A 24,381-nucleotide genomic window follows, 5' to 3' on the forward strand; every position below is an offset into this window, starting at 1 on the left:
TATTATAACTAAAACTGTCATGAAATAATTACCTTGGATGACATATCTTACTGAAAGAATACAATTAATATATTTCTCCCTTTCATTTTTCACACTTACTTATCAGCCCCATATTAGCATATGGTTTAACAGAAAAGATTACTCCATCTTTCCCCATACTAATATAGAAAATGGCTGCTCCTAACTGGGTGTACGGGGGGCAGACAACTTACTCCTTAAGGACTAGCCTCATCTGTTCTTCAATTCTACCAGGACAATGAAACATATCCAGTCTTCTGTCATAACACTAGAAAGAAAAGCTTCAAGTGATTATAGGTCTAAGTCTTTGTTAACTAGAATAATGGGAAAGGCAAATATTTATCCAGATACCACCTTTGCAAAGACAGGGCAGAAAGTATACCAAACACATCAAATGATGATTTCTTCAGCATATAAAGAATAAATCTGGAGAGAAGAGAGACTATGACTGAGGTAAAGAAACAAGAAGAATATCCTGCAGTGGGGATTAAGTATTACCCCTTATAACAACTTAAGTGCTGACATTGGAAGTCTGGAAGTCTCTGAAAATAACTTTGGCTCCAATGCCTTTAAAAAGAATGATTACCTAGGTAATTTGAGGGAATACCTAGTCTCTACTTTGGTGGCAATCACAAGACTCCAGGACAATTAAATAGCTGAAAGAATGTTTAAGAAATACTACAGGGTGCTGGAGGACTATAGGAATGGTCATGTAGGACAAACAGCCTTGTTTCTTAATGGGGTCATGTTCACTGGGTATAACCTGAATGAAACTTCAAATGGGCAGGTTATTTTGCTGGGAATTCACACATAAATAAATATAGAATGGGTGGGATCGACACAATAAATAAACCACAGAAAATTTACAAGCCCAATTTTGCAAATAAGGCACTTTCTCAACATAGTTTCAGATGAGTAAAACAGTGCTTACTATACTCACTTAAAAATAGTTCACTCAACCCACTCAACTAGTATTAGGTAAGTTTTTAACTAATTTCATGTTGGAAACATTAGAAGAGCTGGTAAGGGTATCTTCTTTAGAAATACTTTTTTTTTTTTTTTGGCAGCACTGAGATTTGAACTCAGGGCGTCACACTTGTTAGGCAAGCACTCTTACCATTTGAGCCATTCTGCCAGCTCTACAAATGGTTCTGAACAACAAACCTACAACACTAAAACTTTGCTCTTCTCCCCTAGTATGATGATAACCAAAAGGTTTATAGCATATTTTTAGCTAGAAACCCCTTATTTTGTATTCTTATGATATTCAAAATGTTTCTACTGTTAATTGTTAATTCTGCACCTTACTTTCACAAGGCATCTCATATAAATTCAACTACCCAAAAACAAGGCAGAGTATTAGGTGATCTTTAATACCAACAATTCTCCCCAGTGGGCTCTAAGTCTCTCTTTGGCATCACAAGGGTAGTGATGTTGCCTGTACAACTGCCCACAACTCCAAATTCAAAAGATGCTGCATCCACAGCATCAGTCCATCAGAAGTTGCAGCATCAGGACCACCAGTGTGACCCTGGTGGTAGAGGTGCCCCTTTCATGTTATGCCATGGACCAATCTGTTCTTGGTCTTTACAAGTTGGAGGAGTAAACGTGACCTGAATACTTTTAACTCTAGTCAAAAAGATATTTTCACCTACAACTCTCAAGGCTCTATTTTCTATATCAAAAAGCATAAAGAGCATCTCTAGGATTTTGAGGGGAATAACAACAAAAAACCTTTGGAGCCTAACCAGTGCTTAATTTGGCTACAACTTCCAACACAGCACATTATTATGAAGTGAACAAACAACCCAAAAGGGTACTTCCTTGTAAATAAATGACAAAGTAAGGAACCACCAACTACTTCAGAACAAAATGAATACCTTTTTGAGGCAAACTGATTTCTTCAGATTTCTGTTTAATACAGAGAAACCTTCAAAGATAGATGACAACAGACCAAATCTACCAGCACTATATGGAGGAAGCACTCAAAATATACGTTTTTGTAGTAATTAAAATTCAAAATATAGGAGCCAGAAGTGAGGTTCAGGTGGTAGAATGCTTGCTTTGCAAGCACAAAGCCCTGAGTTCAAACTTCAAGTCCACCCAAAAATAATTTTTTTTCAAAATATAATCATTTATAGTGTACTTTAAATGCTTATCTAAATACCCGTGACTCCTGAAAATATCTCCTATTTCAATTTATCTAATTATCTTAGCTGTCTCAACCACTGCTCAACTCAGGCAGGGACAAAGGGAAAATAACCAGGTTAGGAAGAACAAATAACATAAAACTAAGTTTGTATATAACTACTTTATCCATAAGAAAATACCTAATTTTAATTTTCTTTAAATGCCCAGACATTTGCAGAGGTTTTAGTATGCTAATTTTTTTAATTAAACGATATTTCAGCAGTGAAAGCTCTTTCATATGCACTACTGATTCTTCATCAAACATTAACTTTCCAACTTAACACCAGTATAGCCGGTGGCAGCCTGAAGGTTTACCATCTGCTGCTACCCAAAGTCACTGTGGCCACCTTCAGAACATATGCATCAAAGCCCCAAGATAAGAGGCTGAAGAAATACTGCCTAAGTCAGCATAAGGGGGATGATGAACCCAGAGGCAGGCAACAGGCAAGCCACCAGAAAATGCAGGCCATCGGGAACCATCAGTCACCTCACAGAAAAAGCACCCAAGGTCACAGGGGACTCCAAAAGCTGAAAAGACAGACAAGAGAAAATGCCACTAAGAATGGAATATATTTAAGTCACTGTGATGGGCTTTTTTTTTTTTAAAGACCAATCATATTTTAAGTCACCTACAATCTTATTCAAAATAAGCATATGTTGAATAAAATGAAATATAAAATTTAAGGTGTTTATTCAGACTATGAATAATAATAAAGGTACATATTGTTTATGTAGTCATAAAAATAGGGTATTTTGTCTTGAAAAGCTTGTTGTTCTGGGTACTGTCATACCCACAATCCAAATGCTACCCAAGGAAAATATACCTTGAGACAGTTTAACAAAATATCAATTAAAAACATGATGTGTGGCTACTTAAAAATGTCACCTAGCCAGACATTGTGGCACATGCCTGTAATCCTAACACTTAGGAGGATTAAGCAGGAGGATGGAAAATTTGAGGCTAGCCTGGGCTCAAAACAAAACAAAACAAAAGAGGGTCATTCATTTAAGATGATCACCTTTACCCCAATACCTCATATAAAAACAAAAACTATGGTGGCTTGTAAAAACAAAGAATCTCAAGAACTTAGCTTTATTTAATTAATTATATAAAATACTGCATAACTGAAATATATTCATTTTTAAAGAAACTGGCTAATATAAAATTTTCTTGTCCTTCATCTTTGCTTTCCATTTTTAAAAAAGTATTTTAAACAGAAGAAAATCAGTATGCAAAATATTCTTAAGAAAATATACAAAAAGTGTCTTTTAAATCTTGGTTTTAAAATGGCACAGATGTAGTTAGTTTACAGTAATTCTAATCTGATTCCAGATTTTTTTCAAAGCTTCTACTTACACGGGGAATCAGTTATAAATTAATTTAAAACTAAAGCACTATTAAAACATTCATGTACCTACTGTCACAATAAGGCCCATTTGTCCTACCCCCTATTTAAACTTAAGTAAAACAACCACAATCTGTGTACAACGACATATAGTCTCAATAATCTAATACTGTATTGTGTTTGTGGATGCCCCATATGAATTCAATTTATACCCGTGAATACTTAGTACCTTGAATAATAATCATGATGATTTTTTAAGAATCACAGTTCGTCATTGTGAAAATGGCTAAAAATAAAGCATACGCTACCAGAATAACTTATCCTCCAAGAAATGTTATGAATCATAATATTATAATATCAGAAAAAAAGAAAATAAGCATATTTTGGTACTGCTAAAACAGATTTGCAAATACAATTTACTCAAAATTCAAAGGCTAATCATTCCTACATTGTTCCATTACCCCAAAGGGCAGCGAAACATGGCTGACAACATTTTTCTTTGACACACTATCAGGATCTGAAAAGATAAAGTGAAACTTTTAAATGTTCCTACAGTAGATATCAGCAAACTTACTCTACAGCTTCTACAGAATGCAAAGAACCTACGATAGGTCCTGGCTGCCATGAAACAACAGCTCTGCTCCATAACACCCTCTCCACCATGATGCTCTGCCTCACCACAGGCCCACAGCCATGGGGCCAAGCAACCACAGACTGAAACTGTGAGCCAAAATACATTCTCACTTAAGTTGCTTTCCTTTGTACTTTGTCACAGTGAGAAAAAACTAACAAACACAGAGACACATAAATATACTCTACTGATCTTTGATGGAGAAGCAAAAGACATACAATGGGGCAAAGAGAGTCTTCAACTGAACATCTATGTGCAAGAAGGTAAACCTACACACAAAACTTACACCCTTAACAAAAATTACCCCACAAGGAATCACAGATCTAAAAGAAAACACAAAACTATCAAATGCCTACAAGATAACATGGGAGAAGACCTAGATGACCTTGAGTATGGTGATAACATCTTTTTCCCCCCCTTGGTGGTACTAGATTTGAAACTCGGCTTCACACTTACTAGGCAGTCACTCTACCACTTGAGTTATGCCTCCAGACCTGGTAATGACTTCTTAAATACAGTATCAAAGACACAACCTGTCCAGGAAAAAAATAATTCATAAGATGGACTTCAGCAAAATTTTAAAAACTTTTGCTCTTTCCGAGATAATGCCAAGTGAAAACAAGCTTTTTTTCATTACCACCAAAACTAAGGAGTGACCAAGATGTCTTTTAGTAGGTGAAGGTGAGACAGCATAGAGTTAGGAAAAGTTCAGGACTCATAAAACATATGTGACTTAATATATTTCCGGTTAAACAGTCTTCTCTTTCTCATGCTTCTTTTCATTTGCATGAGAAAGTTATTCACACTCTGGCACACAACTCAGACTATCCCCACCTCAGCCCAGGGACCACTCATGCCTCTCCCCACTCATCAATTATTAGTGATTGAGAATCACTCTCTGAAAGAGAAAGACACTCTCTCCCTGCTTCGGGGCTTCCACTAGCTCCACCATGGCCTTTTGTAACTCCTTTCCTTAACCTTTAATAAACTTTTATTATCACCACACTACATCTCCATATTCTGCCTGGAGGCATCCACGTGGGATATAAGAATCTGGATTTTCTGTTTATCAGCAATGACAACAAAAGAATAAACTGCAGTATACCCAAGTAATAGAATACCACTGAGCACTAAAAAACAAAATAAGGGCCATAAAGCCATGAAAAGACATGTGCATATTACTATGTAAAGGAAGCCAATCTGAAAAGGCTATGTACTATATGATTCCAGCTATATAATATTCTGAAAAAGGGAGACAGAAAAAGATCAGTGATAACCAGATGCCACAGAGTGAGACGTAGAAGACATGAATAAGCAGAGCACACAGAGAGATTTTCTTTAGGGCAGTGAAAATACTTTGAATGATATTATAAAGACAGATACAAGGCATTATACACTTAACCAAGCATACACAAAATATACAACACCAAGAATGAACTTTAATGAAACTAAGGACTATTAAAATTTTAGGCAAGCACTCTACTACTGAGCTATAACTACAGTCCTAAAATTTTAGACAAATTAAATTTAAAAGACTTTAACTGTATAAGGAATGGTTTGTAAAGCACTCAGAACCTCAGAGCAGGTTCAGAGAACTCTACCCAGAAACACTGTTAGGCAGCATACATGGCAAAAAAAAAGGAAGTAAGGTAGAAAGACAACTTGAATGGTTACAGCTCATTGTTTGCCTTATTTAAACATGGTCTGACTAGCTGGCCTTCTGCAACTGACTGAAACTCACTGCTGTGACTGGCTCAGACTCAGCTATTTGTGTCAACAGTATATATCATAGTTTGGATCTTGGATGACCCCAAAGGCCCATGTGTTAAAGGATGGTCCCTAGCCCATGGTGTTGGTGGGAATTGGTGTTGGTAGAATACCTGAGGCTTACTACAAGGAAGTTAGGGCACTGAGGATGTGCCTTTGAAGGCCACAGGATATTGGCACCCCAGCCCTTTTCGGTCTCTCTTTTTATGCTTCCTGAACACCAGGAGGTTTTGAGTTTTCTACCACCTACTCTTCCCATGGTGCACTGAGCCTCCACAGGCACAAAGCAACAGAGGCAAGAGATCATGGATTGAAACCTTTGAAAAATGAGCCAAAATAAACCTGTCCTCCTGCTGGAGGTATTCTGTCACAGTGACAGAAAGCTGACTACCACAGTATACTTTCAGTTAGTTTGTGTACCAAGTTAGGTTGCACTTCCTTACACAAGAGCCCAAATTTGGAGGTATCCTCTCAGGTCTCACATAATTTAACTGGACTTTGGGTGATAATGATATACCAATGCCAGTGTAGGTTGTTCATTAACTGTAGAAACTATACCACTTTGGTGTGAATTTTGATACTGGTGGAAGCAATGCACACTGTGGGGGCAGCAGGGATGGGGGAAATCTCTGTAACTTCCTCTCAATTTTGCTGTAAACCTAAAACTATTCTACAATCTTTTCTTTTAATGCTTATTAGCAGGGAATAGTGATAAATGTCCAGCACTTGGAAGGCTGAGGTAAGAGGATCACAAGTTCGAGGCCAACCTGAGCTATATAGAGAGATCCTGCTTCAAAAATCTAGTAAGTCAGTAGGGAGGTAGGTAAATAGACAGACAAGACAATAGATGTTATAGACAGATAAACAGTAAATAGACAGACAGGTAGATGCTTGTCTACTTTCCATCTACAAAACACTTGACCGACTCCTGAGTTACAGGGCAAATAACTAAATCTAGCTCTGCTGTAAAACAATGCAAAATAAGGTTATTCTCTAGTAAATAATCCAGGGAGTAATTATCTCAACCACAAATGCAAACACCAATTAAAATCTCTTATACTCATATGAGCCAAATGTCAATGAAGGAGAGATATTCCTCAATGATGTCTTTTACTAGAATGTGAGGAGAATGACTTAGTGAATAATAAACCTATCACAGAGTATCTATTATATATATGAAAAAAGCATTTTACTTTGTATAACTTTTCAAATCCTAGGCCTATACAACTATTACTTCATAAAACCTGCTTCCAAAGGACATGGTGTGTCTTTGTAAGGAAACTGCATATAAATATAGCAAAAGGTGGAGTATAAAAGACAGAGAAATTGGGTTTGAAACAGAATTGCTAAAGAGCTAGGAAAAACAACCACTTAGGAGGCTCTTCTCAGATCCAAAGCTTTAAAAGCTAGATCTCCAACACCTTTGTCATTCTCATTTTGATTGTCTATTTTCTGTTTTTGTGAAGAACTTGCCCAAGGCCATAAAGACATTATGCTAAACAGAGGTTAAAACTCTAAAGTTCTGGATTTAGAGGCCCAAGTTCAGCTCATGCCATTCAATCTCATAGCAAATCTATCTATTCTGTTTCTCTGGTTTGAATTCTGAAGTTCACTTGAAATGATGACCTGACACTTAAATTTAGATGAAAAGCAATTCAATTAAAACAACAGTCAATTGTGTTTAGCTTAAGATCCTTATTTGCATTTGCTACAAAAACCTAATACTTTAATACTGATATAAACTATTTTATTGTCTACTCATAGCCTGGTTTAATTTTCATTCCTATACTAGATGTACGCCATAAATATGCTTGAATCAGTTCATAGTGCCTGGAAACTGAAAGAAGTCCCTAAAAAGCAGCAAATATATTCACACTGGTCTCTTTGCTATTGTGCTCAGAATAGGTGCAGTACACAGTGACAGTGTACTTACAGATAGTGACTCATGATGATAATGAGCTCAGACACATCTTCATGTCAATCAATACAAATCCAACTAAGCTACCAAGGTCAAAGGTAGCCTGATTTCAAGCCCTGAGAAAATGCCTTGAGGGCAAGGAATCTTTAAGCACTATTATTTTGTACTGTTTTTATTGGGTTTGTACTTTTATAGGAGCAGACTTCTCACACCAGAAATAAAATACAGCTGTCTTTCTCCTAGATAAGGGAGACAGGGAGGCATCTTTTAAAAACATCCAAAGAGATGAGAAACATGCTCCTCAAGGAAAGTAAACCAGCAAATATCTCACTAAGATAGCAAAAGGTAGCTATAAAGTATAAATGACGGGCCTCATGGCCAGGACAAGCTGACCAGACCCTCCGGGAATGTCCAGTTCCATTAAGGATGGAGTGGCCAGGTGGTCAGGTTCAGCAAGAAGTCAACTAAAATGACATCCAATCACAAACTAGTTTCAAGGTAGAACAGGAGGACCTTAGTCGGGAAGAGCCCTGTATCATTTCGTGGACTTCAGCCGTTTTTCAACTTAGTTCTTCACTAAGTCCCAACCATCATGGGGTTTTCTTTCAATAAACTTTGTGCTTGCTTTGCTCTTAACCCCTGGTCCGGTATCTTCAATCATTGACCTCACCAGGACATGAACTCAGGATCAACAATCCAGTTTCAGTGGGAAGCCTAAAAAAGGACAACTGCAGTCCAGGCTGGCCCAAGCAAAAAGGGAAACCGTATCACAAAAATAACCAGAGCAAAAAGGGCTGGCGTGTGGCTCAAGTGGTAGAGCACCTGCCTAGCAAGCACAGGGCCCTGAGTTCAAACCCCAGAACCACCAAAAAATATATAAAGAAGAAGGGGATTGAGAAAATAGGTATAAACTTTGAACCTACACATGATTCAGGATGCCTAAGTTTTAATTTGAAACACAGAAAAAAATAGGTTGTGTATAATAACTACGAGTTCCCACAGGGTACAGGGCCACTCTGAAATAATTATTTTAGCTGTGTATCACAATCAAGACTCGAATTATGTTTTGAAAAATAAAATTTACTAGCCTGGCATGAAGTGGTACATGCCTATAATGTGTTCAATTAATATTCTTATAAACATTAGAAACCCCCACTAACAAACAATAAAGAAATTTTAAAAGACATGCAACGATGACTAAAAAGAAAACAGGACATTTTAGAAGATTAGAAAACAAATGCTTAGCATCCATGGGTGGAAAAATGAACAAAAAGCAAGCCAATTCCTGGTGCAATTCATCCCCAGAAATGAGAGGTCATGAGTGTCTCCCTGCTTGAGAAAGTCTATGTAGTGCGTGCCTCTGCACAGCTGGCCAGGCAGCTACCCCTTTCCACCCTGGCAGAGACTAAAGGTTCATCCTCTGAAGACACACAATCAGCCAAGTACTACAAACAGCTGGAATACGGTTGAAAAGAGCACTGACAATGGGCATCATGTGAAAACCTGTGCACCAGATGGTGAGACATCAGTGCACCTTCCACCACTGGCCTCCCAGATAGTTGCAGCTTTTGTACTAATTCCTGAGGTAAGAAGCTTATAAGGTTCTTTTTTGAGGAAACCAATTGGTCCAAAAGTTATGACATACAGACTCTGAAATGTATTAGGTCTCCTAACAAAATATCTGGATGTTTTCCCATATTGAAGGTCAGTAATTAGGCTGGTGGAGTGGTTCAAGTGGTAAGAATGCCTGCCTGGCAAGCGTGAGGCCCTGAGTTCAAACTCCAGTGCCACACACACACACACAAAAGGTCAATAATGCCCAGCTCAACAAATGAGAATTCCCACACCAAAACATGCATCATGGCTAAATTTTAAAACACTAAGGACAAAGAGAAAATCCTATAAACTTCCAGAGCAAGAGGAAGCAGAGAAAACAAACACATGCCACACAAAGGATCAGGCATTGGAGCAACAGAGAAGACTGGTGAAGAGAATTCCCAGAGTAACATATGGAAATGTGAAGAGCAGAGCTAGGTCATGGAGAACAATTACAAACCTGAGCACAACAATGAAGGAATCCAGAAGAGACACCAAGGAAACCACGGATCTCATGAACTATCCGAGGTGTTTATTTCAGACATATTTGAAGTTCTATCAGAGGATTTGGGAATCAATAGTGATAAGTACACAGAAAAAGTAAGCAAATCAGGGAGGTGGAATAAGGAAAAAAATCATACAAGGAAGATCCACAGATATTTCAACAGAATGAAACTTGGGACAGTTATAAACACAATAAAAATTTTTTTTAATTTTTATTTTATTCATATGTGCATACAATGTTTGGGTCATTTCTCCCCCGCCAACTCCCTCTCTTAACCTCCCTTACCCCTCGCTACCTGGCAGAAACTATTCTGCCCTTATCTCTAATTTTGTTGAAGAGAGAGTATAAGCAATAATAGGAAGGACCAAGGGTTTTTGCTAGTTGGGATAAGGATAGCTATACAGGGAATTGACATGCATTGATTTCCTGTACATGTGTGTTACCTTCTAAGTTAATTCTTCTCAAACTAACCTTTTCTCTAGTTCCTGATCCCCTTCTCCTATTGGCCTCAGTTGCTTTAAAGTATCTGCTTTAGCTAAACACAATAAAATTTAAAAGAAACAAAAACAATATAATCAGACAACAAAACTATTTGAAATAAACTGAATCACAGTTACTGGAGATGGGCAGTATACCATGTATTTGGCTCAAGAGAAAACAAGACTTTCAAAGAGTTTCGACAATGTAAAATGGAATGATTCACTTTGTGACCTTAAGTAGCTCTGTGTTTATTTATGCTCTTTATAGACTCTACCGTGTTGCTTTAGATTTTATGTTCTTGCCTATATCTTTCTAGTTAGATCAAAGAGAAGAACCACGTCTTACATGGCATACTATTTCCAGGACCTAACACAGTGCCTGCCACATGGCAGCATTCAAAAGACATTTGCTGAATTGATAAATAAAAGGTCCTGAAAGCTGAAGAGTCATTTTATGGTGCAGTGCATATGGACCACAAGATCTGTAATGTCCTGGGTCGGGTGACCTTAAAGTCCTTTCTTACCCTGAGACTATATAACCTAAACCATAGGAGGTAAAATGACGCTAGAGCATTTACTTCACAACAACTTAGGTTGTCTTAGTATAAAATGGCTCTTGCAGCCTTATTCCTGAAAATACATTAGGGAATCATACCTCAAACAGAAGAACGTGAGCTCTTTGAAACAATATATTGAATCCTATAAATCCAATATATCAACAGTAATACAGCCAAAGGTTTTGCAAGTATAAATGCATTACACGTAATGCACATTGTAACTGAGTCAATACTCTTAATTATAAAATGTTTATTTAAACAATAGAGAGACAGAATAAGATGTGGAAGCACTGAATATTAAGAAACTTAACCAAAATTTATGTGTCTCTCAAGCGTATGATTGACCCTTATTTCAAAACAGTTATATTAGCACCTTAAAGATGATATTCTTAAAAATAAGCATAACCTATTTTGGCTCTCTCTATAAAACCTCTGGGTAAGCTACGTTCTTTTCAACAGAACTCATGAATTCATGTTGGTTATAACATTATGTGTATAATCTGGCACTATGAGAAACTCTCCCTCAACCTCTTAACCTTTCATTAAGGGGATTCTATGTCAGGTGCCAGTGGTTCATGCCTATAATCCTAGCTACTCAGGAGGCAAAGATAAAGAGGATTGTGTTTCAAGGCCAGCAGAGGCAAATAGTTCTAGAGATTTCTATCTTGAAAATATTCAACACAAAAAAAAGGCTGGCGGAGTGGCTCCAGTGGTAGTGCCCAGCAAGTATGAGGCTGAATTCAAATCCTAGTACCACAAAAAGGGGGGAGAGCTCTCCCCCATCCATACATCCAACTGCTTCATTCAACTGCTCTATCGCTTTCCTTATAACCGATGTTCCACGGGACTCTTTAAAAATGTAATTTCTATCTCTCCAACGTGTTGTTCCTCCTCTCAATATAAAACAACTCTTCTCAGCACAACATCTCAAGTGTCTCATCATGGCTGTGTACTAATGAGTAAGTGCAGAGAGCACTAAAACAGAAAGTACATTCTGATACCAACCTTCTTTGCATCATCCTCAAACAGAGATGCATAAACTTAATGGATTAAGCAAGACACAAAACACAATTCTACTTAGGACATGGATCCTAAATGAAATATTTGATACCATATTTAGACTATAAACAGCTGGGATTGATAAAATGATTACATTGCCCAATGTAAGCACTATTTAAAAAATAATATATTCTTGTGCCAAATGCCTGAGTACTGTCAAAATAACAAGGCCCCATTATAGTCCATTATTTTAAAAAGTAACAATTACATTAAAAATTGTTAAGTAGCAACTTATGAAAAATGTTTTCCTTACACATTTGCAGCCAAACTGCCAGAAGAAACAAGTCAGAGGTATATGTATTATTCTTATCCAGTATATTATAACAATGTTAAAATGGGATTACTCAGAAATAACATGGAAAACAAAATGTTGTTATGCTGTAAAAATACAAAGGATATTATAAGATATCTTTCTGGTTATTAAAAAGAAACCAATCAAACAGCACTAAAGGTAAGTTATAAGAGAAAAGAATAAAAAAAATTTTTTTAATTCAATGTCCCATATAAAATTAAACAACAAACTGATGTGTAGACATCTAACCTCTCAATCAGATATTAAAATTCAACAAATAGTTCACTATGTTATCTGCTGAATGCCTGTTATACCCAGGCACAGTATTAGACATGAAGAAAAACAATGAACACAACAGATATGATCGCCATCCTACAGAAACTTAAAAGTTCAATATGGGAGAAGGGCAATTAAAAACAGTTTAGTTGGCTATGGTCGTACACACTTAATCTCAGCTATTTGGAAGGCTGACATAGGAAGGATACAAGTTCAAGGCCAGCTTGGGCCAAGTTAGTAAGACCCTATCTCAAAACCAAAATAAAAACAAAATGGCTGGGGTCTATCTCAAGTGGTAGAGCGCTTGCCTAACAAGCACAAGAGCCTGGGTTCAATCCCCAGCACCGAAGGAAAAAAAAAAAAAAAAGAACCAGCTTAATAGATGCATATGCTACAGAAGTACGGTATAAGCTGAACAAAGAAGCGTATCAAATTCAGACAAGGTACCTTCAGGGAACTCCTGGAGAACTGGAAAGCTGGCAGAACAGGAGTTCCCAGGAGATGCACATTCATTTTGAAACCACATGAGTCCACAAAGACTCTCAGAAATAATTCTGGGCTGAGAAAGACAGAGGAGGTCTCACTACGTAACAATCATTATGATTTAGATATTAATGTCATTATGACCTAATTTGAAAACACAGGCTAATGAGACCTTCATGTGTGCATATGCACAAAATAAATACATACATACATACATACAGGAGCATATATATCAACATGTAAAAATAATTCTCAGTGGGTAGCAGGGTTATGGATGAATTATATTATTTTCATTTTAGTTTATTTATTCTTTGGTTTTTCTATAATGAACAATGGAAGGGGAAATTTTCACATTTAAGAAAAAGAGAAAAATAACTCCTGCCTATTTAAGAAAAAGTTTAACATATTCTTATATTGAAAGTACTCTTAAAAACCAGTAAGAAAACATAAACCTCTAATTAAAATTATAGAAAAAGGACATGAAACAGGTATCTCATAAAAGAATCACAGCCAATAAATATTTGAAAAACTATGCCCTCATTAGCAATTAAAATGCATATTAATAATGAAATCCAAATTTCATCTAGCAAATGATAGATATTGTTGGAAAGGACGTGAGGAAACAAGTCTTTTCATATACTACTAAACAGAAGGGAAAATTACTACGATATTTCTAGAGAGGTTAAAACACACACATGTACTATTTTGACCCATGATCTCTAACTCTAGAGAAGAATGTGAAAGAAATCATAATAGAAGATGATTTAGCTGTAGGAACATTCATCACAGGCAGAGAAAAATAACAAAACAACCTAAGAGTCAAACAATAGGAACTAATTAAGTAAATTATACACATAGAATAGCGTGAAATGATTAAAGACAGTAATTTATAACAGTATTTCTCAACTGGATTACATAGAATTTCTAAGGCTCATCCATTAAAATGGTAATACTGTGCATTTCAAATTTGTAATTTTTAATCAATAAAGATAATCATAGCTGGGCACATTAGCTCAAGCCTATTAATCTTAGCTACTTGGTAGATGGAGAGCAGAAGGATTGTAATTCAAGGCCAACCTGGGCAAAAAAGTTTTTGAGACTTAATTGTTATCCTGGTTTTCTTTTTCATTTTAAATGGACTTTATTTTTAGAACAGTTTTAGGTTCATACCAAAATTGAGCAACTATACAGAATTTCCATACACATCGCTGACCCCAACACACACAACTTCTACCACCGTAAGTATTTTGCACAAGAAGGTACATTTGCTTCAACTGATGAACCTACACTGACACATCATTACCACACAAAGTCTAGTTTACATTAGGACTCGATTGTGTTCATTCTGTAGGTTTGGAAAAATTTACATTGACGTGTACCCACCATTACAGTATCATACAGAGTAGTTTCACTCCTCTAAAACTGCTCTGCACTCCTCCATTCATCCCTCCCTCTCAACATCTAGTAACCACTGATCTTTACACTGTCAACAAAGTTTTGCCTTTTCCAGACAGAATGTGATATAATTGCAATTATATAATATATAAAGCCTTTTCAGATTGTTATCTTTCACTTAGTAATATACATGGGATGCATATTAATGTGCATTTAATGCATATTTATCCATGTCTTTGGGCTTTGTAGCTCATTGTTTTAGTGATGAATAATATTTCATTATCTGGTTACACCACAGTGTCCCCATTCACCTACTTTGGAACATCTTGGGTTGCTTCCAGTTTTTGTAATTATAAATAGAGCTGCATGTGCAAGTTTCCGTGTAGGCCTAAGTTTTAAGTTCATTTAAGTAAATACCAAGTCATGGCTGAATCACATAGTAAGAGTATGTTTTGTTTTGTAAGAAACTGTCAAATGGTCTTCCAAAATGGCTGTATTATTTGTATTCCCATAGCAATGAACAAGCACTCCTGTTGCTCCACATTCTTGTAAGCAATTGGCATTGTCAGGGTTTGGGATTTTAACTATTTCAATAGATGAATTGTGCTATCTCAAATCCCCACTGAGATGTGACATTAAGCATCTTTTCATATGCTTATTTGTGAACTGTATATCTATTTTACTGACCTATCTGTTCAAAACATTTGTGCATTTTTATTAATAAACTTGTTCATTTTGTTATTTTTAAGAGCTCTGTTTATTTAGGATTACAGTCCTTCGTCAGGTAACTTTTGAAAACACTTTCTCCCCATCTACTAGACTCATCTTCTCATTCCCTTGATAATATCTTTCACAGACCTAAAATCTTAATGTTCATGAAGTCTAGCTTATCAGTTATTTCTTTAATAAATTATACCCTTGGTGTTGTATCTAAAAAGTCACTGTAATACCCAAGGTCATCTAGATTTTTCTCTCATGTTATCTTACAGGAGTTCTATACTTTCATATTTTGACTTAGCTCTATAATCCATTTTGGTTCAAATTTTGTGACTGATACAAGATCTATGTTCAGATACAATTTTTTGCATGTGGATATTGAGTTATTCTAGCAACATTTACTGAAAAGACCATCTTTGTTCCACTGTACTGCCTTTGTTCCACTGTAAAATATCAAAATATTTTTATGTAGGTCTATTTCTGAGCTCTCTATACTGTTCATTGATTTTTTTTTTTTTTTTTGGTGTTACTGGGGTTTGAACTCAGGGCTTTGCACTTGCTAGACAAGCATTTTGCCACTTCAGCCACACATTTCCAGCCCCTTTTGCTTTAAATTATTATTTTGTTTTTAGATAGGGTCTCATATTTTGCCCAGGGCATGCACTACCTCACCTAGTTTATTGGTTGAGCCACACAATTACTTGCTAAGATTTGTGAATCCAAATGTGTTAGATTTACAGAACAACTTGGGAAGAGCTGACATCTGGACAATATGAGTTGGAGACTTCCTATTTGTGACCATGAATTTCTAAACTTATTTAGCTCTTTAATTTCTTTCATCAGTTTATAGTCTTCCTTATTCAGATAGTGTACATAGTTTCTTAGATTTATATATAAGTGTTTAACTTTGGAGAGTGCTAATGAAAATTATATTGTGTGTCTTGGGGTTTTTTTTGTTGCAGCGAGTTGAGAACAGGGTCTCACTATATAGCCCAGGTTGGCCTCAAACTCATGATCTTCCTGCCTCAGCCTCTCCAGTGTTGGGATTATAGACAGGCCCCACAAGGCCTACCTGATATTTGCAATTCTTTTATTTTTGTTTTTGCAGTGTTAGGGATCAAACCCAAGCTCTTCTTTTTCTAGACTCCTATCTTAGAAGTCAGATCCCTGAAGTTAAGATTTTTCTTCTTTTCTAGTATTTGACAATCAGTACTACAAATTTTCTTCCAAACTGCTTTCACTGTTTTTCATAAATCCATTAATTAGTTCAGTGCATGATAATGAAAATATCCTGAATGGAGGATATATGGGATCTCTCTGTACAATCTTTGCAACTTCCTTTGAATCTACAATTATTTTAAAATAAAGTTTCTAAAAATATATATGTGTTTGTTTATTGGCCTATATTATTTGTGTTATTCTGTATATCTTACACTCTATTTTACTTGTTTATATTTCTCTTCCATAGTTAACTCTCTGTAAGAATTGCAATAGTATAGGACAAAGACATATAAATGAAATTAATGAAGTAGATAAGGATTAATAATTATTGCCATAATATAGATTATACATTATAACAAAAGTGAGCTAATCCAACATGATCCAATATTTTCCTGGTAAATTTAATATTATTATTCTTTTATAACCTTCAAGAAATTATCACTGTGAATATAATAGTAAATATATAGCAATTCGCCATATTCAAACAGTATATTCTATTATTGTATTTTAATATATAGTTTAAACATATAAGTATATAAGTAGTTTGCAGTGACAATTCTCAAATTAGAACCTGCAAATACAATAAAACCAGTTTCAGATTATACTATATTCAGTAGCACTATTAATATAAATACATTTTCAATGCATATTCAACTGTATACATTTTTTAAATTCCCTTTGAGTCTTCCTCATTGATCCATTGGTTATCTAGAATTGTACATCAGGTAATTTTTGTTTCAACCATAGAACACTATTTTAGAAAACTGAAGAGAAGAAACATCTATTGTATTTACTCACATTTCACTCTTTTCATTGTTCTTTTTTTCTTCCCAATGTTCTAAGATGCCTGCTTTCACCATTTCCTATACTGTTTAGAAACTTGTTATTCTTTTATGTAGGTTTGCTAGTGACAAATTCTTTTTGTTTTCTTTCATCTGACAATGCCTTGATTTTCCCTTCACTTCTGAAAGATATTTTCACAGGATCTAGAAATCTGGGTTGGCAGTTCTTTTCTTCAACATTTAAAATATGTTGTATCATGTCCATTTGGCCTCCATGAAGCCAAATGCATTGTCATTGGAACTAATATTTGCTAAAGGTAAAATGTTATTTCTCTAACTCTGCTTTCAAACTTTTAAACATCTTTCTTAGCATATATTAGTTGTACAGGGGGTTTCACTGTGGCATCTCCATATACGCTGACCATGCACCTTGGTAGATTCACCCCCTCTATCATTCTCCCTCACCTCCTCCCCATCTTCTTACATCAATTTCAACAGGCTTCATTATTCTATTTTCATACAAATATATAAAGTACATCAACCATGTCTTCCCTCCTTCACCCTCTCCATTCACCCTTCCCCTCTCACTAGTACCCACCCTGAGACAGGACCTGTTTTATATTCCTGTCCTTCATTTTTTTAAGTATATATTCATTGTTCAAAGGTGTTTCATCAAGATACTTCACACATAAATATACTGTACTTCAATCAGATTAATCCTTTCTATTACTGTCTCCCTTTCCTCACTACCCCTATTGTTCAACAGCTTCCAGTGTATTTCATTATGCTATCTTCATGCACAGATGCAATGCATTTCAGTATTGTTCACTATCAGTCTCTTACTTTCCCACCTCCCCATAATCTCCTCAAACAGTCCCACCATTGCAAACACAAACACACACACACACACACACACACACACACAGGATCATTTATGTATTTCTGTACACTTTTATCTATTTTTAGGCCTAGCTTCCAAATGAGAGAAAACATGAGACCTTTGTCTTTCTGAACCTGACTTACTTCACTTAATCTAATAATCTCCAGTTCTATCCATTTACCTATAAACAACATAATTTCACTCTTCTTTATGGCTAATATTCCATTGTGTATATATACCACATCTGCTTTCAAAAATTTTTATCAATAGTTTTTGGTTTTGGTGAGATTGGCATTTGAACTCAGGGCTTCATGCTTGCAAAGCACTCTACCACTTGAACCAAGCCTCCAGTACATTTTGCTCTGGTTATTTTGGAGATGGAATCTCATGAACTATTTGCCCAGGCTGGCATGGAACCAATATCCTCCCTATCTCAGCCTCCCAAGTAGCCAGGATCACAGGCCTGAGCCACTGGCACCCGGTTCTTTATCACTAGGTTTTGTTTTTGTTTGGTTTTGGGATTTGACTCATGGCCTCACTCTTTCTAGGCAGATACTCTACCACTAGAGCGACTCCACCAGCGCTATCACTAGTTTTTGAGTTTTACTGTGATGGGCCTTGGCATAAATTTCTTTGTATTTACCTTATTTGGGATTCACTTGACTTCCTGAATTTTTACATTTACATTTCAGTCCCACATTTTTTATCCTCATCATCTTAAAGCCCAAGACACAATATTAGCTCTTACAATTTAGTTTAATAGGCTCTTCAGTCTCTATTTTTTTATTTTTGCCAGCCTATTTTCTCTCTATTCAGATTGGACAGTTTCTACAGTTCTATCTTCAAGGTCATTAACTCTTTCCTTTGTCCTATCCATTTTACTGCTAAGCCCATTGAATGAGTTTGTTTTTTTCTCTCTTACTGCATTTTTCAGTTCTAAAATTTGCATTTGGCTTTTTTATATCTTTTGTTTCTCTGCTTAGACTATTTTTTCATTTGTTTTATGCGCATTTGTAATTTCTCACTGAAGCACTTTCATGATGGCTTTTTTTTAAGCCCTTCTCAGATAATTCTAACATCTCTGTCATTTCAATGTTGGTATCTGTTGATTTTTATCTCATTTGAGTTGAGATCATCCTAGTTCTTACATGACCATCAACTTTCAATAGAAACCTGGATTTTTTGGTATTAGGTTATGAGATAAGATCTCACCTAAATTAAATCTTTTATTTTAGCAGTCACTTACTTATAGCATTCTGATGGGGTAAAGAGATAATCACTTTGTCACTCCTAAGTAGGGATGGTACCCACTCAGCCTTCACTGACATCTGAGAAAGGAAAGCAACACTCTTGGTTTCTGCTGGGTGATGATAGGGGTTCAGGCCTTCACTGATACCACCCTGGTTGGGAAGGACAAGAGACAAGAGTGTCTTATCTCTCTTCATATGGCCTCTACTGATATCAAACATGAGTGGCTTCATTTACGGCTGGGCAGTAGTCAGAGCCCTGACTCTTCACTAGGCTCCCATGGAGACAGGACACTGTGTTACACTCTGGCAAGGAGAGAAGACTAGAAACTTCACTTGGTCTTTGTTAGTGGGAGTGGAAACAAAGCCAGTTTTTTGTGGTGCTGGTCTGAAATAAAGCAATTATTGTTTATTGTTTTGGGTTAAGTGTTTTTTATCTTGCTAAGCTGTGGCTAGAAAGAACAAATTTTTGTTAGTATTGTTTCGGTTTGGGTTTTGTTTTATTGGCACCTATTTTCTTTTCCAGGTCACCCATTTCTCCAACATCCAATTTGAGATGTATGAGGCAAAACAAAAACCCACAGAACTTACCACCATGTAGTTCTTTGGGTCACTAGCCAGTATTCCTTCTCTCTACCTTTCAGTTTTCTTATGTTTGTTCTCTATATAATATCCAGAGTCTGTAGGTATACTTACCAGAAGGAATAGGGAAAAGGACTTCTAGTCCATTTCTCCAGAAGCAAAAGTTCAATGTACTGTAATATGTTACACTGTAATATAATATCATTAAAAACATTAGAGATAATATTCTGGCAACATCATTTAGATGAAGTACAAATAGGAATCCTTTGGGGTTAATCCAGTTTAATCCAATGTACCTTCAATGAGCAAATATTCAAAACTGATGCATCTGTGTTCCCAATGAGGACAGTTTTCCTATATATTATCATAGAGGACTTTATTAGGCACCTTAAAGAAATTACCAATCTTTCAACATCTATTCAATTTGAAGCACCTCCACAAATTTTTCAATCATATTTTAGCTATAAAATATAAACTCCATTTTTCCAGGGGCTCATGAACTTAAAAATTCTGCCTGGCAAGTATCAGATAAAGATGAGAAGCTACAAAGTCTTTGCCCATTTCCTGCATAGGGAGCAAGAAATGTTTCTCTTTCTTTCTCCCTATTTCTCTCTACTTTATCCTGCTGTATTAAAATAAATCCTTGCTAAAACTTCTTTTTAAAAAAACTTGGGAAGCTACCTTGATTACAAAATGCCAAAGCATTTGACCTAATTAAAGAGTTATGGGTTTACAAAGTATGTCACATCTAAAATAATTATTTGCAAAGCATCCTATTTAAGTTGTTTTTCCCAGAGTAGCAATGAATTTGGGTAATTCAGCCATACAATCTTCACCGGTCTTCTCTGTGAACATCATACACACACCCACATAAGTCAAACGCATTAACTGGCCTCCAGAGGGTAAATCTTGGTATTATTACTCTGATGTCCAAGTCAGTGTTCCTGCTAGTCTTTTTTTTTTAAAACTCACAGGAGTAGTAACAAAGTAGAGTCCCAGCTTGGAATAACTTATATAGCTACAATAAGAGATAAAAACTAGGAAAGTGACATTGGTCCTTTACTGTTGGCTACAGAATGGCTCATTTATGCTTTATGTAAGTTAAGTTACACTTTAGTGAACTTCCTCAAAAACAAAGCTTTTGTGCATCTACAACCAAATTACCTATAAATACATAATCCTTATATACACAGAAACATACACACATCATATGTTTATATTTCACACTCACAACACAAAGGACTATACCTATATATGAAAAAAAGTCATATGAAAATAACACTAATATTAGTCATACAGAGTGGTACACACTTGTAAGAAAGATATTTCTAGTCATGAGATAAAATTTATTTTTCTGGAGCTACACTGGTTCTAGTTTTATCCTGGGGAGGGGGGGATTTCATAGGCAAGTTTTACCCCTTACTTTCTCCCAGTGAAATCAGACAACCTGATTTGTCTAAGATGATGCTAGCTTGCATATATTGTTCTTGCATAATGAATACCCCTTTAACCATCAAGATTTAAAGAAAACATAATACAGCTCCTCTATCTAGTATAGTACTCAAATATCTGAAGACCACACATTATTTTATCAGGTTGAACAGCCTCCTATTGTCCAGCTGCTCTTCCTATGGCATGATTTTGAGGCCTTCCACTATCCTGATCATTCTTGCAAATGAATTCACACTAGCTTATTTATATTCCAAGAGCCCTGACACTTTTTTAAATTCCTTGTTGTATAACTACGTTAATGGAGGATTTTATAATCCCAATTAAGGAGCAGAAAGTCATTTACTTCTGTTTGAATACTAAATCAACAAACAGCTATGACATTACTGTCCCTCTGGATAAAGACAACTTGTATAGTGGTACTAAGTGGTAGTCTCACATTATACCAGTAGGTGTCACTCTTATATGATGTATTTTAAATTATTTAAAATTTCAATTCATTCATTCAACAAATATGTATTGAGGGTCTGTTATGTGCCAGGTTTGATTCTAAGTACTAAGAATATAGTGGGAAATAGGAATGTACTACATTATTCTCAAGGAACTTACAATATAGATTATCAATAAATAATTCTGCTTTGTTTACTTTCTAGATAAAAATTTATATCACTCTTTTCCTATAGAATTTCCATACAGAATTACATTTTTCTAAGTTAATACCTAATATTCAAAATAATTCATAATAAACAAATACTATAATAGAACAGAGTCAGAGAAACTATGACCTGCAGAACCTAGATAATGCACACAGTGTATTTTCTAGCCTTTTGAATTTACAACACTTCTCTTCCAAGTTTCTAAAACCCAAATTTAAGGTATCTCTTAGTATAACAGAAAAAAATTTATCTGGAACAGCAATTCAAATTTTTTTAAAATCTACCTTTTGTAAGTAGATATTACATTATAAATTTGAAAGATTATTTTCAAAGCTTATTAATTCCAAAATACATTATTTCCTTACCTCTACTTAGAAAATGGCATCTGCTAAATACCAAACACATATCCCCAGTTAACAGAGCAAAGACAGTAACAAATTATGCCTCAGCAAAGAATTTAGGAATTCCTCTGGTGTCAGAAATCCTTATTTCTAAGACTTCAAGGTGACTTGAAGCTCACAACTTCACTGTTGCTAATAGCAACAATGTGTCAAAACAAACAAATAAGAGAGGGAGTAGACACTACACGTTAAGAAAGAAGCATAATCCCAGCCCTTGGGAGGCTAATACAGAAAGACCTTGAGTTCACAGCCAGCCTGGGCTACATGTTGAGACCCTGTCTGAAATAAAACAAACAAAAAGAATTGTCTGCACTGAAATCTAAGAACCTAACAACCACTCAATTACTGTTTTGTTTCCATCTACTCTCAAACAAAATGTTTTCCACCCTGAAAAACCTGGAGAAAACACAGTTAAGGATTTATTTCAGAATCCTAAACAAACAAAAAAGGTCTTAGTAATTAGAAAGCTATGAGTTCAAATTTCAATCACATAAATTTGAAAAACAATGCTTTTAAGAATAAAACACTAAAAGCTTCAAGAAATAATCAACTTAATGCTCCCTTTTAGTACCTCAAACTGTAACTTAGTGTCTATATTGCTTGAGCTATATTGTATACTGTTTAATGTATGCATAGAATCACATGCATACATTAGAACACAAGAAGTACTCAGTGACTATTAAGTTACAAACACTAAGGTGTTCCAGAAAAGATGTTTAATGATGAAAAAGATCTAGATTAATTTACATGTTAATGTTAAGTAAGGCATTTTTGATAGACAGATAGATAGATGATCAAATATATTTAAAAAACAGCTTATTACTTATGGTTTTAAAATTACACTTATAAACTGACAGGCCAAGTATTGTTAGTACTTAGCATATCTGAGATGTTACCAAACTTGCATGTACTTGATGTGCTAGCTCAGTATTTTTATTCCAAATATAAAAGTGTGTGCAGTTAGAGGGGATCTAGTGTATTGCAAAAAGCATACCTTGTGGAGTCAACAAAGATCAAAGCATGAATCCCAGCACTCTCCTAAGTTAGCTCTGTGACTTCTGGGCAAGTTACTTCATATGTCTTAAAGTCTTTCCTTTCCCAATAAGGTGCAAATACAGTATTGTGAGAAACCATCTTATGTAAAATGTCTGGTATAGGGATGACACATAGTAGGTACTGAATAAATGGTAATTAGGGAATGCCACCTCTCTTTTTGATCACTAAAATGACCACATCGATTAATGACTTACAAGTTTGTAACACGAAGTGCATCTCCCTACTCTAACACTTTTATAAAATAAAACTCCTTACTCAACTGAATGCCAACAAAGATGCACCTTCTCCTTGTGTTCAAATATATTTTGCATGACCTTACATGAATTGCTTAGATAAAAGCTTTTTCTCTTCTGCTTTTGTTATTTTAAAGTGCAGATGCATTTGAGTCATTTTCTCCTTTTGTTTCATATCCTTAAGATCCAAAGCTTCAAAGACAGAATGTCAGCATGCAGTCAATTTATGACTGAACTCTTGAAGAGACACTGAAGAATTACCTTGTCAATCACCCCAAGGACTCTGAAGGCCTTCAGCTCCTCGGCAGGGCTCCTTAGGTTCCAAGGGGGCCTTGAACTTAGTGATCCTGGAGGCTAATGGAAGATATCAAAGATTATACATCAATCAGGGAGGTACTTGAAGGAAGACTGCCTGCTGAAGCAAATGCCAGGCCAAAGGAAACTAAATTTATCATAAATCAGAGAAGAGAAAGATAAAAGGAGAAAGTTTCTGTTTGTCTGCAATGAAAATAAAAAAATCAAAAATAAAGAAAAGCAAAAAGAAAAAAGTTGCAAGTAAATAAAGCAGAACATTGAAAACAAAATTTTAAAAAGAAAAATTAATGAGCTGGTATTGTCTTTACAGCAGTAATTCAATTTAAGACT

The 24,381-nt window shown here is 35.6% G+C and overlaps 1 protein-coding gene across 16 annotated transcripts in view; it reads right to left on the bottom strand.

Annotated features, from left to right (window-relative positions):
- Rps6kc1 (ribosomal protein S6 kinase C1) overlaps positions 1–24,381 on the bottom strand; it is a 162,801-nt gene that overhangs the window by 43,733 nt on the left and 94,687 nt on the right. For 13 of the 16 annotated variants that reach the window (XM_020185998.2, XM_074048355.1, XM_074048349.1 and 10 more), the window contains one exon: positions 23,998–24,090. The exons of the other annotated variants lie outside the window; for them this stretch is intronic. In XM_020185998.2, the coding sequence (XP_020041587.1) occupies positions 23,998–24,090 (93 nt within the window). The remainder of the gene's footprint in view (positions 1–23,997; positions 24,091–24,381) is intronic. 16 annotated transcript variants of the gene reach the window in all.

This window comes from Castor canadensis, chromosome 11 (genome assembly GCF_047511655.1).
Source record: "Castor canadensis chromosome 11, mCasCan1.hap1v2, whole genome shotgun sequence".
Classification (NCBI taxonomy): Eukaryota; Metazoa; Chordata; class Mammalia; order Rodentia; family Castoridae; genus Castor; species Castor canadensis.